The sequence below is a fragment of the Amblyomma mixtum genome, chromosome 4 (genome assembly GCF_055824585.1).
Source record: "Amblyomma mixtum isolate Tamu chromosome 4, ASM5582458v1, whole genome shotgun sequence".
Classification (NCBI taxonomy): domain Eukaryota; kingdom Metazoa; phylum Arthropoda; class Arachnida; order Ixodida; family Ixodidae; genus Amblyomma; species Amblyomma mixtum.
This window is the reverse complement of record NC_143015.1, coordinates 7542756-7558060: the sequence shown is the minus strand read 5'-3', so window position 1 is coordinate 7558060 and position 15305 is coordinate 7542756. Positions and strand designations below refer to the sequence as shown.

The 15305-nt window shown below is 45.6% G+C and overlaps 1 protein-coding gene across 1 annotated transcript in view; it reads left to right on the top strand.

Annotated features, from left to right (window-relative positions):
* The window catches only part of LOC149345596 (uncharacterized), a 35769-nt gene extending 21024 nt beyond the window's left edge, over window positions 1-14745 (top strand). The window contains exons 4-5 of the mRNA XM_089541159.1: window positions 5211-5294; window positions 14621-14745. Of these exons, the coding sequence (XP_089397285.1) occupies window positions 5211-5294; window positions 14621-14745 (209 nt within the window). The remainder of the gene's footprint in view (window positions 1-5210; window positions 5295-14620) is intronic.
* The last annotated feature ends 560 nt before the right edge of the window (window positions 14746-15305 follow it).

The window sequence follows — 15305 nt, the reverse complement described above, 5'->3', positions numbered from 1 at the left end:
TGTGACTCCTGGGTGTGTGCCTGCCGTGACGCGTCTTTGATCAACGGCCTCCGACCTGTGCATCGAAGACGCACCTGTGCAATTTATTTATTCAATACTGCCAGCCGCCTTTTGGTGGCCAAGACAGGAGTGGAGATGCAATTGCACAGTGCTTTTTTGTCAATAGCAAACAACGAAAAAAAAGGGAAAAAGAACGCCTGCTGGTAGGCAGCAAAATTTCTGCGGAACAACTCAAATACTAGACGAGTAACAACCGCTTTACGTTACAATACAAAACAACACGCGACAAGGTCAACACTCCGGAATCGAACCAAATACCCTAACTTGACTGGCTGGGGTTGATTGCAGATAAAAATATTTCGGCTGAGGATAAGGTGACCAGTTCGCGAGGTAATGCATTCCAATAAGCTTTCTTTCTAGGGAAGAACGACAGCTTGTATGCAGTAGTTTTGCATTTGAGAATTGCAATTGTTTTATCGTGTTTGTGCCGAGTTTGTCGTCTTCTGTTATACTGCATATAAGTAAGGTAGCCGGGGATGATGGGGATGATGGAGATTATCTATGTTATGCAGATAAATCAGGCAGTGTGCTTTTCCGATGACCCTTGAGATGCTTCCTTTACACAGTGGCGCTTTATTTATTTATTTATTGTAGTTGGGGTGAAAATACAAAAGATTCAAGGAATAGATACACATTTAAACCCGGCAAACGAAAAAGTCATGAGGTCATGAGGTTTGAAAGGACTTGTGCACATCGGCGAACGCGCCACTAACTCCACCCTGTCCTTTATTTTAGCGCACCTTCTCTTCGGGAAAATGGGTCAGGCATAGCACACGCGGCTGGATAGTGCTGATTAAAAAAAAATCGTGCCCATAAAGATAAAAGAATGAAACTATTTTCTACCGACTGTCTGCATTGTAGGGTGTGGGTGAAAAAGAAACTTCCAGATTTTCTCTCATATTACCTCGGCGGTAATTCAGTGCTTTGGCGTTCAGCTCGTGATCTTAAAGTCATGGGTTGGATCCCGGCCACGGCGGTGGTATTTCGGTGGAGACGAAATGCAAAAACACCTGTGGGCTTTGCGATGTATGCTCATGTTAAAGAAGCCCAGATAGTCTAAAAAAATCCGCAGCCTCCACTATGGCGTCTTTTATAGCCAGTTTATCGTTTCGGAAGTTTAACCCCTGAATTTGAAATTTTTTATTCCTACCGTAAAAAGTTTTCTGAAAATTTTGTTTGTGTCATTTAGTATGTTTAATAAATTCATATGTACAAAACGATATCCCATATGTCTCGCACCCGTCCGCAGCCTAAAAACAAGATAATCTGTCCTAGAATGACTATGTTGGCATAATTTCATGTACAAACCGCGGAGCTCTGTAGTTGGATGTTCCGGTGCTAACCCGAGGACTTGGTTTCTGCCTATGATGGCCGCATTTGGAATGCAGCCGGGGTACAAAACGCTCCCGCCTATTGTGCGATGTTAGCAGACATTAAACAGCAGGTACTGGAAAATTATGCGCCCCTTCCTGTCTCCTTCTTTCATTCCATTTTAATCATTTCACCCGAGGTGCTCTTCAGGTGACGTTGGAGAGCGAGACAGATATTGCGCCTATCCTTTCCAAATAAACATAGTACTCCGTCAATTGCCTTGTCTAAACAAGAGCTGGCCTTCTTGGGTTCAAAACATCCGTGATCTCACATTTTTTATCGCATTTTATCGCACATTTTTTTCGATTTTTTCTCTTAGGTCAGCGCATGCGCTACTTTTGCTCAGGTTCCGTTCACTTTGGTTGGGTTTGGTTTTCTTCGTCAGTCGGAAGTTAGCGCCTGTGTTGTTGGTGTGTGTTCTCTCCCCTTTTGTCCGTCGTCCTGGTCTTGCGCTACTATTATGTTACGGATCAACACCGACTGGCCCAAATTTCCACCCTGGTGGATCAAACATAATTACTATTATTGTGCACAATATGCATTGTTTGCATTACTATATTTACGTTTTTTTACTCTGCGGGTGCAGGCCCCTTAGATAGGAGGCAGTGGGACCTCCCTTTCCTCATTCTGGTGCATTATGGTAAGAGAGCAGATCCAAAGGAAAAACAAAACGTAGGTAGGGACAGTTGCGTGTCGGGCGTGGCGATGAAGTTATCGTTGATTAGGCGGCCGTTGTCACTGCTAGAGGCCACTGATTGAATATTAGTTTCGAAGCGATGAAAACTGAAGTACTACGAACATAAAAGAAAGTACGCCAAACCAAGACTGCTGACGGGAGGCCAACATGGAAACGAAAATCACTGCGTGAATGCAGAGCTGGAACGAGCTAAACAAGGAAGGAAACCCCTTGTGATAATTCATGAGGGAGCGCCATTTAATTCGAGGCTATGTCTTGGATCCATGTAGTATGAAGACAAAATGAAAAGGGACATGATATTGACGATGCCGGAAAAGTGCAAAAAGCATCAAATAGATTCTGGTAGAAAATAAAGCTATATATCTAGATGTCAGAAAAGATATGATGAGCCTTCCGATAGCTTTTGTTATAGGGATTGTGAATGTGTAGTCAAATGTCAACAATAGTGACGAGGCTGGCGCAAAAGCAGACTAGAAAAATGGCGCCAACCATTGAAGAATTTAAAATAATAATGCTTAAAAAATAATATATACCTTGGAATGGGGGGAAAGTAAACACAATAGGATTCAAAGTACAAGCAAAACAAAAAGCAGAAAATAAATAAAACATCCACTTTTTTACTGTACGAGGCGGCACTCGCCACAGCCCTGGTTGAAGAGGGGCTACCATAGAGCCCCTCTATGGTAGCCCCTAACTGTGGCAGAGGTCACTGTCATATAGCGAAGCGTGGCTCTCGAGGTTAGCTATCGATATCATTTCTCAGGTAGAGCGGTACGCACAAAATGGGACATCTTTCCTCAATCAGCAAACTAAAAGAATGCTCATTGTTTCCTATAAAAAGGTCCGCTGAGTTTCATCGACCGTAATTTGCTTTGGCAAAATGAAAGCTCCTTCCCAAAAGAGCGCAAACTCAATGCAAGGCCGAGGAACAAGCAGCACAGTTGAAAAGGCAATTTTTCGATGGTGGCCCCTTGCTTTCCCTTGGCAGTCTGCTTCTGGAAACCATGACATTACAGGGACGACTATCCCGTCTCCTAGGCGGCGGTTAGTGGCAATCCGTGGAGCCAGTAGTCAGCCTGAGATTATTTCAGATTCATAAATTTTATTTAAACCACATTGTAAAGCATTAGGGTTCTTTTAAACACGTTTTCAGTAAAATAGGGCTGGTGATATAGACAACACATAGCAGCAACCGTCTTCGCATGAAGCAACGCCTCTGTCAGCATAGTGGCTGTCTGCATTTTCAATAGATTACAAAAAGTGATGAAAAGGCAGGTTTATGCCATTAAAGAAACGGTAAATAGAAAACCCTAAGGTGTGGACCTGGAATATCACCAAGCAAGTGTAACGCTTCCTAAAGCGCTCAGAGTTATATATATTTTATTTTGGCAAGGAAAATCATGTCACAGATCACAGTAGTACCATGCTGCTTTAGGATTTTATGGTGCTGCACTGCATAGGGTGTCAGGAAATTTGAACGCAGTATAGCGGTACATCATCAGCTCCGACCTTTTTTGCAAACTTCAAATACAGAATGCTGCCAAAAAGCCATGTTCTGGCCTCAATCTGTTGAGCGTAGCGAAATATATAAAATAATATCACAATATTTCATAGTGGTCTCCAGCAGCAGACTATCCCATTAAGTACCAAATAGCAGAAGAGGTGCTGAAACTAACACTAGTACACTGAGTTATCGCTGCAGTTGCAATGCATTCCAAATATTCAACTGAGATTGCTGTAGTAACAATGCTGTGTACAGCACCACTAGCGCGACGTGTTCGCAGCCGGCTTCTCCTTTTTCTTGATGTCTATCAGCCCTATTTCCGCTAAAGTGCTAATTTTATTCTTCTTTGGTATTAGCTTTGTTCATTACCGGTGCCGCGAGCAAGTGTCGTGTTGTCACTCCAAAGACGACCAAGTTTTTCTGGATTGATTAAAGCGGCGCGCAACTCTTTTACGGCGTTTAAGTTTTCCGTTGCTACTTTAACTACCTTAACTCGCCTGCGTGATTTCGCCTTCAGTTTGAGCGCTGTTCGAAGTAACTGTCAATATTAACCTGTCTGCAGCTGAGCGCAGCTGCTGCTATCGCGACGATCGAGATCTTTTTAGTTAGTGGGCTCAAGTTTGCCCAATAAGCAGCTTAAGTTCTGCGAAAGCTTGATCATCCGTTGCTTCTGTCCTTTCTATACTTTGACAATTTTGCTCTGATCTTTCGCCTAGGCCTTCATTTTATTAGCTCGTTGAGTAAGTTGCTATTAAATGCACTAAAGTAACGCGTACTACTGCAGTAAAGTAACGCAGTAAAATAATACAGTAAAGTAACGCGTACGTAAGTAACGCCCTTAACAAATTATAAACTGCTTGGTTAAGGTCCTGCAACACATGAGTGCAACTAAAATTGATTTCCATGAGCATTCATAATCAAGTGAATGAATCTGGAGCATGGAGAGAGCTTACCCTCTTATCGGCATGTCTGCTGAGTTGCGCAAAAGGAACTTTATTCTAATTCTAACACAGTCTATAAGGCTATAACATAGTCTATAACATAGCCTATATAACATAGTCTATAATGGAACAACCTTGCTGGTCATATAGTAGAACAGAATTATTTGTCCCATTTTGAGGCGCTGCTGCAACAAGTGACGAATTTTTGAGTGTTCGTTTCCTCAGTAATTTGTGCTCATTTACTCAAAGTGCTTGGTTATATCCTGTTATATGCTTGGCTCGGTGACTATAGTGTATGTATTCTAATACTGTGAGACGGTACAGTGTGGTGTAGTAATTTCTCTGCTGGTGACGCCTTGTCTGCTGTATCTTTTCTTTTTGTTCTTTGGTGTTATATAAATTATGTTCCCACCTGCGATGGTCTTGTTGTTCAGGACCACCGTGTTTATAAAATAAATAAATAAAGAAAAAAGTCGGCTGTTTCACTCACAGAGAAACCATCACTAAACTGCAGCGCGCAGACTTCGTCGTGCTGCGCTCGCTACGAAAGCAGTGAGAACGAAAAAAATTTGCTCCCATTTTAATTATCATTTCGATCGCACTAAACCCTAACCAAGAACGCTCTCTTCATTTTCAGGATCCGGCGCCTCATTCAACTTGACAGCTGCTTACCTCGTATGCTCCCAGTGCCACATTCTTCGCAGCAACTACATCGACGGAGGTAACGAGCCCTTTTTTGTGATTTTATAAAGCTTCGCAACTTTACTCCTCGCCTATCTAAAAGATAGACTGCATTGAATTCTGTTCGTATTGCAGCGGTTTAGCGCATTTTCCCAGCCAAAATAGGGTAGTGCGGCTATTTACAGGACCCATGACACCGTGTGCGCTGGTCAACACGGAAAAGCCGCTGACGCACAACGACAGGCCCGATTCGTTACTTGCGCCTCCAGTATGTGTGATGTCACTGCGATCAGCTCTTTTTCTGCATTCAATATCCCTCAAAAGAAAAGTATACAACAGCTATACCTTACCGGTACTCACCTATGGGGCAGAAACGTGGAGGCTAACAAAGAGGGTTCAGCTTAATTTAAGAAAAACGAAGAGAGCTATGGAAAGAAAAATGATAGGTGTAACGTTAAGAGATCGGAAGCTGGCAGAGTGGGTGAGGGAACCAATGCGGGTTAATGACATCCTAGTTGAAATCAAGAGGAAGAAATGGGCTTGGGCAGGGCATGTAATGCGAAGGCAAGATAACCGCTGGTCCTTAAGGGTAACGGAGTGGATTCCAAGAGAAGGCAAGCGTAGCAGGGTGCGGCAGAAAGTTAGGTGGGCGGTTGAGATTAAGAAATTTGCGGGGATACGGTGGCCGCAACTGGCGATGGACAGGGTTGATAGGAGAGACATGGGAGAGGCCTTTGCCCGGCAGGGGGCGTAGTCAGGTTGATGATGATGACTTTTCTAGACTAATAATGAGTCTTCTGCGCAGCAATATTCCTATAGCTTCCAGAGCTCCATAGTGTGTACAGAGTTAGCAAAAAGTGTCCAGTCTAAATTTAAGCACTACTGGTAAACTGTTTGTAGGGGAATCCGCCAAGGTGGAGCACTGTCATGAACGCATATTCATTCATTCAGTCATTCATTTATTGATACTGTCAGCCTTTCTCAGGCTATTACAGGAGTGGAAAACCTAATAAATTCACATTCAAAACAAGGTACATTTCACAACTGCGATATCGACACAAAAAACAAAGGAGAAATCAAACAGTAGATAAGAATAACGCAAGCAAGTGCTGAGGCTAAACTATTACATTGGTGTACTACGGTCCAGGTAAGATTTTAGGCATTCTAGAAAGGCGTCGAGGGAGTTAATATTTACAATGGACTCTGGCAGCATGTTCCATTCTTTAATAACACGAGGAAAAAAACTGTACTTAAAACAATCGTTATAAGAACGCGGCACAGGAATATACATGGAATGGCGATGTCTTGATGTTTCATTAGGGTGTATTGTAAAGTATGGTGATGTGTTGATATTCAAGTGGCCATGGATTAAAAGGTAAAGAAACTTCAGCCTATCTACCTTAGTGCGGTATTCTACACTTTTAAGGTTTGCTAATTTACATAATTCTGTCGGCGAATAAGTTCGGCGATATTTATTGAAGATAAAACGGGAAGCAAGTTTCTGAACTTTCTCAATTTTTAATTTGTTAGACGCAGTGTAAGGATCCCAAACAATTTTACCATATTCAATTACAGGTTTAACAAGGGTGTTATAAGTGAGTGTTTTTACATCGGGAGCTGCGTTACGGATTTTCCGTCTTAGCGCCCATAAAGGTACTAGAGGACTCTGGAGAGAATACAGCGCTTCTCCACGCCCTCCAGATTTATGAGCTTCAGTAGTGTCGTAAACGCCCGACTGTAAGGACAAAAATGAGTCTAAACCAGGCTACTGCACAACTAAGGAAAAAATTGTCTCATGTCCAACTCGGCTGTAGCTATAGACGAGATAAAGGAAAGCCGGCCTGCGGTATTTGTAGCGAAGAATCGTGTGACGTCATTGCTACGTCATCGCATGGTGTGACATCAGGCAGAACGCATTTCAGCTCTAAAGGGCAAGGTCAAAGGTACAAGGTCCATGGTCACATGACCGCTGATCAGTGGTCATGTTAGTTGGTCATTAGATATACCCCCATGCCCTACTTTGCATATCGTGGTAATGGCAGAATTGCGAAGTCCTAGTTTGATCTTCATAGGCTTTGAAGGCCAAAGCGGTGAACCGACATTAAATCAGAAGTTGTGTCTCGCGTAGCAGAGCTTCCGGTCTAATAAAGGTGAGCCGTCGGCTCCGCAGCGGCTGCTACTTCGCGCTGACGATTCCATCGCTCCCATTCAGCGCAACCCTTATTAGCATTTACTTCCTCCGAGATGGCTGTTCCGATAGTTGAAGGTTCGCCTTCTACGCGCTGTCACCCGCGCCTCTCTCGCCTCAGCGAGGTCTTCGTTTCCCGTCATTTATCAGTCACCCACCCAACGGCTCAGTGGTTATCGCGCTCGGCTAGCGAGCGAGCGTACCCAGGTTCAAACCCGGCCGCGGCGGCCCCCGATTCGGTGGACGCGAAACTCAATAGGTGCCATTGTGCAGTGCGATGTCACAGCAGATCAAATATCGCTAGGTGGTAGAAATTATTCCGGAGCCCTTGACAACGGGACCTTTTTCTTCTTTCACTCACATCTTCCTCGCTTCCTTTGCTGCGAGGTTGATGTGTCCACCATTAAGTGATCACAAAATGAACAAGGGAGGGGAAAACCTCAGGTTGCTTGAGCCAACGTTTCGACAAGGGGACTTGTCTTCGTCTGGGCAAAGCGTTCATCATTGGCAGGGATTAAATAGGGCCTTCGCTCCGAGGAGGAAGGCCCCGGGGGTGGGGAAGGAAAGTGGTGTGAGAGGGGATGCGTGTCAGGAAGGGGAGGGAGGTGAACCTTGATTCGTTAGGCTGCAATAGTGGAAAAACTTATATTCGGGGGGTGTGTAATGAACAAAGGCTTTGAAGGGGCTGCGACGGGGGGGGGAGGCGCTGTAGGACCTGAAAAACTCAGATAAGAGGATTAGTCAGCGTGGTACAGGGAAATGAGAAGAAGGCAAACATAGGCTGGCACTGGAAGGAGGGGCATTTCCAAGGAAGGACAAGGCAGGGGGGGAATGGCTCGAGTTCAGAGAAAGCCAAAAAGGTGGGGCGGAGGGGGTAACAGGAATGTCATGGTTTCCGAGAACTGATAGTAGGGGATTAGGAGAAAAAGAAAAAAAAAGGTGAGTCAAAGGGAGACGGTGACCATTAAGTGAGACAGTTACTGCGTCTTTGATTTCCTGATAACCAATCTTTTTTTATGCGAAGCATACTACTTTAGCTACCACTTCAGCCCTTCACCGTGGTTATGCGCCTCCAAATCACGTGATACATGACGTCACACCACGTGACACGATGACGTCACGACAGTAGAGAAACGGGGGGCCCACCTCGCGCCATCGCTGTGGTTGTGCGCCTCCAAATCACGTGACACGATGATGCCACACCACGTGACACGATGACGTCACGACAGTGGAGAAACGGGGGCCCACCTCGCGCCGTCGCTGTGGTTGTGCGCCTCCAAATCACGTGATACATGACGTCACACCACGTGACACGATGACGTCACGACAGTGGAGAAACGGGGGCCCACCTCGCGCCGTCGCTGTGGTTGTGCGCCTCCAAATTACGCGACACGATGATGCTTCGCATTCTCCAGGCTTAACCAAGTTAAGCCTCAGCCATTTTTTTTTCTCGGCCTGGTTACGCCACCGATCGGCTTCTCGCTCAGTGGCGAGCGCAACTGGGTCTTGACAACTCACCGCCCGAGCACGAACAGCGTCCTTTTCATTCATTTTCTCGAGGCTCCGGCAAAACTCCGCTGGGCCTGGCTTCCTCTCTGTTTCGTTTGCATTTTTTTTTTAGATTTTATTGTCACGGTTCATAAAAGGAAAACAAACACGGCGGTTGCTTCGCCATTCGCACGCACTGTATTTTGGCCTGTTATTTTTATTTCTCCGTACACCCTAAGAGAAAACACTGGCCAGGTCCACTTTACCGAGCGCTTCGCTTCTGAGCTGCATCTATTTCATTTCATTTTTTTTTTACTTATTGAACCCTCAAGGTCAAAGGCATTAAAGACGGGAGTATTTACAAAACAACGAAATACAAAAACAGATGCAATGCATGATGAAAAACAAAGTATAATCATACGCTTGTTATACAATGTTAGCTAGTGCAGAAAGAAAATGCTGGTTATCACTTATGTCGACGATATCTGCGGGAAGGCGGTTCCATTCGCGTGATGTACGAGGCAAGAAAGACTGAAATGAAGTTACAGCGTTACACGTTTCAATGCCAACTTTGCGACGATGATCAATGCGGTTTGACACGTATCTGGGGTACGAAATGAGGGCATCAGGTGGCATGGGATGATGGTATAGTCTACGAAAGAGGCTCAAACGAATTGTCTGCCGGGATGGAGAGAAATCGCAACTTCGATTGCGCAGCTTAGATAGCGAGTGGCGGGCGGCATGACACTCATGGAAGTTTTCGTTGCAAGCCAAGTAGGTTGAGACTGGGATGCTTTGCGGTTTCATGAATTACCTCTGTTAATGCACGACATGGCTAACGCTGGGCATATTTCTTCTGCTGAGCGTTAATTGAAATAAAAGGAGGTGGTTGACTAGCTTTTTCTTTCGCACTTAGATGCGCTCGGTGCAATACAGCGCTGACTCCGGTGCGTTTCTAACGCTGATGCTGCATCAGAGACAAGCGATCTAATACACCGGTCGCAATAATTGCATGTAAGCAGGTCGACGCTGTTCTGGGCGACCAATTCGATGTTTCAAGCGCAGCTCCAGTTTAACGGGATAGCGTTAAAGAGCTCGCGTCGCAGAAGAGCCGGCGTCGTTCGCGTTGCCAGCCGAAAATCCTGATTAGTCGATAGGTTCACGATGTCACAGTTATGAGACCTCGGGTAGCAATTTCAATAACCCCCAAGGCTCACGTGAAACGTGACGTCATGCGTGGAGTGGAAGGGATGAAAACATGACGTGTTATGCCAGTTAAAAGTCGTCGCATGTCTGGAATGATTTGACTTTAGCAAGACATGTCTTTGACTGAAAGAAAGAGTTTTCCTTTGAAACGAATTTCAAGTGGCATTTAAACACAGGGAGCTTCGGCTGAGAGCCAGACGCGCTGCCGACTAGGTCATGGAAGGCAGGCTTGCACAGCTTGGCAACAAGCTGGTGGTCTTTAACGCAAACTGGCATCTTCCGACTGTATGCTAATGAGTATGAGTGCAATAAGAGATGGCCGCAGACTACGCGTCGTACTTTTAAGGCGGAGCTTAATTCTCGGTCTAATTTTTTTTCCGGCTGAAGAATTTGGGGTGCGTCCACCAATACGATAGCTCGAACTATTCGATAGCAAATAAAGCAACCACGGAGAACTAACTCTTGCCGGAATGACCACTGTCCCGTATTATAGATTACCTCATGGTATTAATTTACATGCTGTCTTCCTTTCTTGCGTTTTACACATTCTTACGAAACAAATTTTCAAACTATTTTCTTGCACAGCTTAGTCTCATAGGTCCTGCTGGGCGGACCCCAATTCAAATACCTGGCGAGCCACTAAAAACAATCAACACGCGCAAGGAGTCAAGGAGTACTAGGTAGGAATATATTGCAGTTAACCCTTTATTAACAGTGGCGGATAAAAAAAAAACTAATGGAAAACACTATTACAGAGCGCAGGAGCTTGGGAGTTTGGAAACTCCTGCCATGCAAAAGTGCCCTCAATGGAGATTTTCGGTTCTAGACGAGAGAATTTGTAGTCGTGGCATGTAAAATCACTGAGTTCGCAGAACACGCAAAGGCAGCAACTAGGACAAAAAAACAACGCTCTTCGAAGTTATATTGATGTTGAAGGCGCTCTCCTCTCGGTTTTCCGTGCACAATCTTTCTTTATGGGCTCCAGGAAGCGTGTGCGTTAAAATTCCTCGGACAAACTATTGTTTAACACCACGCTAAACACCAACGAACGCATTGGCAAACATTTCCTTCTGCAATGGCCAGATAACCTCCACCAGACGCAACTAAGGAAAAAAAATGTGCTTGCAAAACAATAAAAACATCGTACTCAGTCGCACAGTCAAGGCTCTCATTTTCCCAAAATATCTAAGATAATTCGGGGAGGTTTAGGGGAGATGGGTGGTAGTCATTACGCGAGGTAAAATATTCGTAAAACCATGCTTTTATGGCCATGAAACTTTTCCGTAACGCTGTGGGAGAGCTTCATATGTTGACCGCGCCTTCCACGGGGCGGCGCAGAGCCCTGTGGGGGCAACGACGCGAGGAAGCGAGCGTCTCTACGGCCGCGAGTCTACGGGCGGAATGGGACCCCGGCGGTGCGGCAGCAACTATTTTCTCTTTTCACTTTGCCTTCGTTTACAAAGCAAGTACAGTGTACATACGTGACGTGCAAGCCTGCGATGCCGAATACTTGCTGACGGGTTGCCGCTCCGGCTGCGGAGGTACGCAGGAAAATGTCTCGCTGTTCTGTCTGCCGAGGGACGCCGAGCAGCCCAAAATATGTAAGCGGGCGATACCCCGACAGGAAAGCGGTGGATTTAGCTTCGACTCCAAGCATGTCCGTGTCTGCGAGAGGCATTTTGCCCCGAGAATTTAATTAGGCCTCACGAGTTCGTGATCAACGGAGAAGCAGTGTTGCCGCAACGCGAGAAGCTGAAACTGAGGCCCGTACATGAACAGTCTTTGTCAAAAGTAACCAGGCTGCATGGTTTGATTCTAGCTCGTACAGTGGAGCCCTTACAGCTTGCCTGAAGCTGAAATGGGCGTTAAAGGTGAGGACTAAGGGTCTTCTTACCATCCAACACCTTTTGAGCTTTAGGAAAGCCATAGGGGCTCCACTACACAAGCTCGAAGCAAACCATGCAGCCTGGGTACTTTTGACAAAGACGGTACATGTTTTTGTACATGTTTCTCCGTGATTTCTATCTTTGCTCATTTCTGCTCATTTCGCGGCCGCTCAGAGCTTGTCTCTTATTTTGGTAGCGGGAAGCCAGCACATGAGCAATGAACAACAAAAATTCACAATTTCCTTGCACTCGCCAGCGCCTCCGTAGTCACAGCGTGACAAAGTGTATATAAATGGCTTATGTAGTAAGAGTCTTCAGCAGCTAGCTTTCCACCTCCGAAAGTGTCAGCAAAAAAAAAAAATAGATAGCGCTCCATCAAACTGCCGGTGCATTCGTCATATGGTCGCTTTTGTAGTGCGCACTACAGTTCTTAAAAATGCCGCCATAACGTCTTGTTTTCATCATTAGGGAGATTGCAGTATTTCTCACAAGGTAAACACCAGCCTTAAGCAGCCTTGTGCACTTAGATGAAAGCGAGGATTCGGCCGAGACAGGCGCAACCCAGACACATATAGATATGTTATTGATCGCTACGCTAGGTCTTCCAAAATTACGTTGTAGGCAAGTTGCGGTAAAAATGAATGCGAAGGCTGGAACACTGTACAAAAATCACTTTTTTGTAAAAAGCAGCGAGAGAAAGTAAGCGCGTTAACTGTTTGTTAGAAAATAGCCGCTGACAAGGTTTACTAGCGGCCGTCGCCGACCGCCCAGGGTTTTTAGTCTCTCGATGTTGCAGCCAAGTTTTCAGGTGATAACCAGTAAAGTAGCGTCCATCCTAAGCCCAAATACCGATCATGATGTAAATACCGATCCCCAGAAAGCACACCTACCAAGGAAATATGAGCCTGTTGGCCGGAAAACAGCCGCTGCGAGCAGGCGCCGCGCAGCGACTCGTGCCCCCTCGCCGACAGCCGCGCCACTAGCGGCGCGCGTTGTCCCTATATCAAACTTTGGCCAGAGATTCGTGACCAGAAAAAAACATTGAAGGACTATGGTAAAATTTTTTAACCGGTAACAACAGGACAAAAAAGTACACAGAAAACAGTTCAGAAGACGGTAAAAGCCGCAGGTCAAGCGCTGTCCTGTCGCATATCTCGTCCTCGTCCTATCGTGTTTCTGCGCTGATTTCTGCGTAACGATGAATTACCGACTTGCCCTAACGAAGTAACTTCCGAAAAAAAGTATGTTGGCACTCCTCCTTCAGGTACTAGCTGCTGGTACTGGTAATCTCCTGATATTAGCCTCGCTCTACGTTAAAAAAAAGGTACATATTCAGCTTCGGCACAGTCAACTTCTCTTTTAAACTCGCACGTAGCGATCCATAACGTTGTGCAACGAGCCTACAACTACAATTCACTGTTGCACAACCCAAAGCTGCCAGCGTGAACGTGAACTGCAAAAAGTAGCCAGCATTCTTGAAAGAGAAGCCCTTGTGTCCAGGTGTGCTTTCTATTACTTCTCGAATTCCTCGAAAACATTTCTATTGGCTGTCGTCTCGCAGGGAGACGTATAATGAAACTGACATTCGACAGACGACGTTTTGTAATACTCCGTAGCAGAATGGCTCTGTTGCGTAGCTGTTTGCGCGTCCAGAAAGGGTGCATACTAAGTAGATCCTGTGAAAAACAGCGCCTTGCTGACAAAGGACCAGAACGAGAAGGACACACAACTCCGCTGTTGTGCGTCTTTCTCGATCTGGTCCTTTGTCAGCAAGGCGCTGTTTTTCGCAAGATGTTTCAAGGTTTGAAGGAGCTAGACACCGCAGCGGACACGGGACAGAGAAAGAAGACGACGAAGACCAGTTGCAAGTACCGCCCTGTGTCGTCTTCTTTCTCTGTCCCGTGTCCGCTGCGGTGTCTAGCTCCTTCATGTCTCACCAACTGGCCTACACATCTACCCTCCTAAGTTTCAAGGTTTCAAGGTTTGTTTATTGCATGTTTATGGTACAAGAATAAAAAAACACTGGAATACAGAAGGAGTTCCTAGAGTCAGAGACTGTGGACGGGACCTCCTGTGAGAACAACTGTAAGAATAAGTATTGGGCAGCAGATGCAAAAATTATAAAGATGTTGGCATCAGTAAAGAGCGGAAAGTGAGATACAGTAAATAATGCAAAAACTCACCCAACTCGCCCAGCAACACACCTACGTAGAATTCACTATCAGCAGCAGACGACTACGCGCAAAAAATAAGGTCTGCGTTTATTCAGCGAGGGTTAAAAAAAATACTTTCTAACTAGCAGAGCACGCACTACGTATATTGAGTACATCCGATAGCAGCCGCTGCCAAACAATTAGGTCTAACTAAAATAAAGGTACATCGGTCCTTCTTGCTTCAGTTTAAAAGATACAGGATCAGTTTGAACGTTTATCACCTAACTTAGGCTAGAATAAGAGAAATTTACACATAAGCTTCTTTCACATTACAAAAGTACCGCATGCTGGGAACACTTAACCCTCACCCGTCATTCTACCGATCACATTTACGACGCGACGTTAGCACTCTAGCTTTGCCATTGTGTTTACCCCTCGTACACAGGAGCAGGCTGCCAGCTGTGGGTGCCTGAAAATGCACTGAACGAGGAGAACCGGTGCTGCCACTTCGTCTTCGACCTCCTGTGCGGCACGTCACCGAAGTACCAGATCTACGATGGCTGCAAATAAAGTGTTATCCTAAGAGTCGTTACTGCGTGTTTGTCACGATATTGTTGGCGGCTTGATGTTTGGTTGGCGCCGGAATTACAATTATTCGGGCCAACCTGCCCACCACTGCACTCTCCGTGAGTTCGGAGGGGGAGGAGCGACAAACTTCTCCACTCCGCGTGCCAAAGATGAGGTTCGACTCCTGACCGGCGATAGGGGTCACGCCTGATTAGCCGTTGACCGGAAGCATAAGGCGTAGTCAAGTTCCTTATCAAACCCTTTTACTCGGGCAAAGGATGACAACAAAAAGTTACAACACAAAGCTCAACAAAGAGGAGTGCGTGCACAGGCGCGACGCGAATTACACAGAGAAAATGGGAACACAAACAACTATTGACAAGAAAAGGAAAACAGAAGGGTGAGAACTATACAACAACATTACAACAACAAAGCAATACTATACAAAAGGTTACGACGAGAAACAGCGACAGGACAAAGAAAAGAGTAAAGCGAGTGGGGAGAAACGGTGGCTTAGCTGTATAGTGGCAAGGTCCGGTCTCAGGGATCGTCGGGCTGCGGAG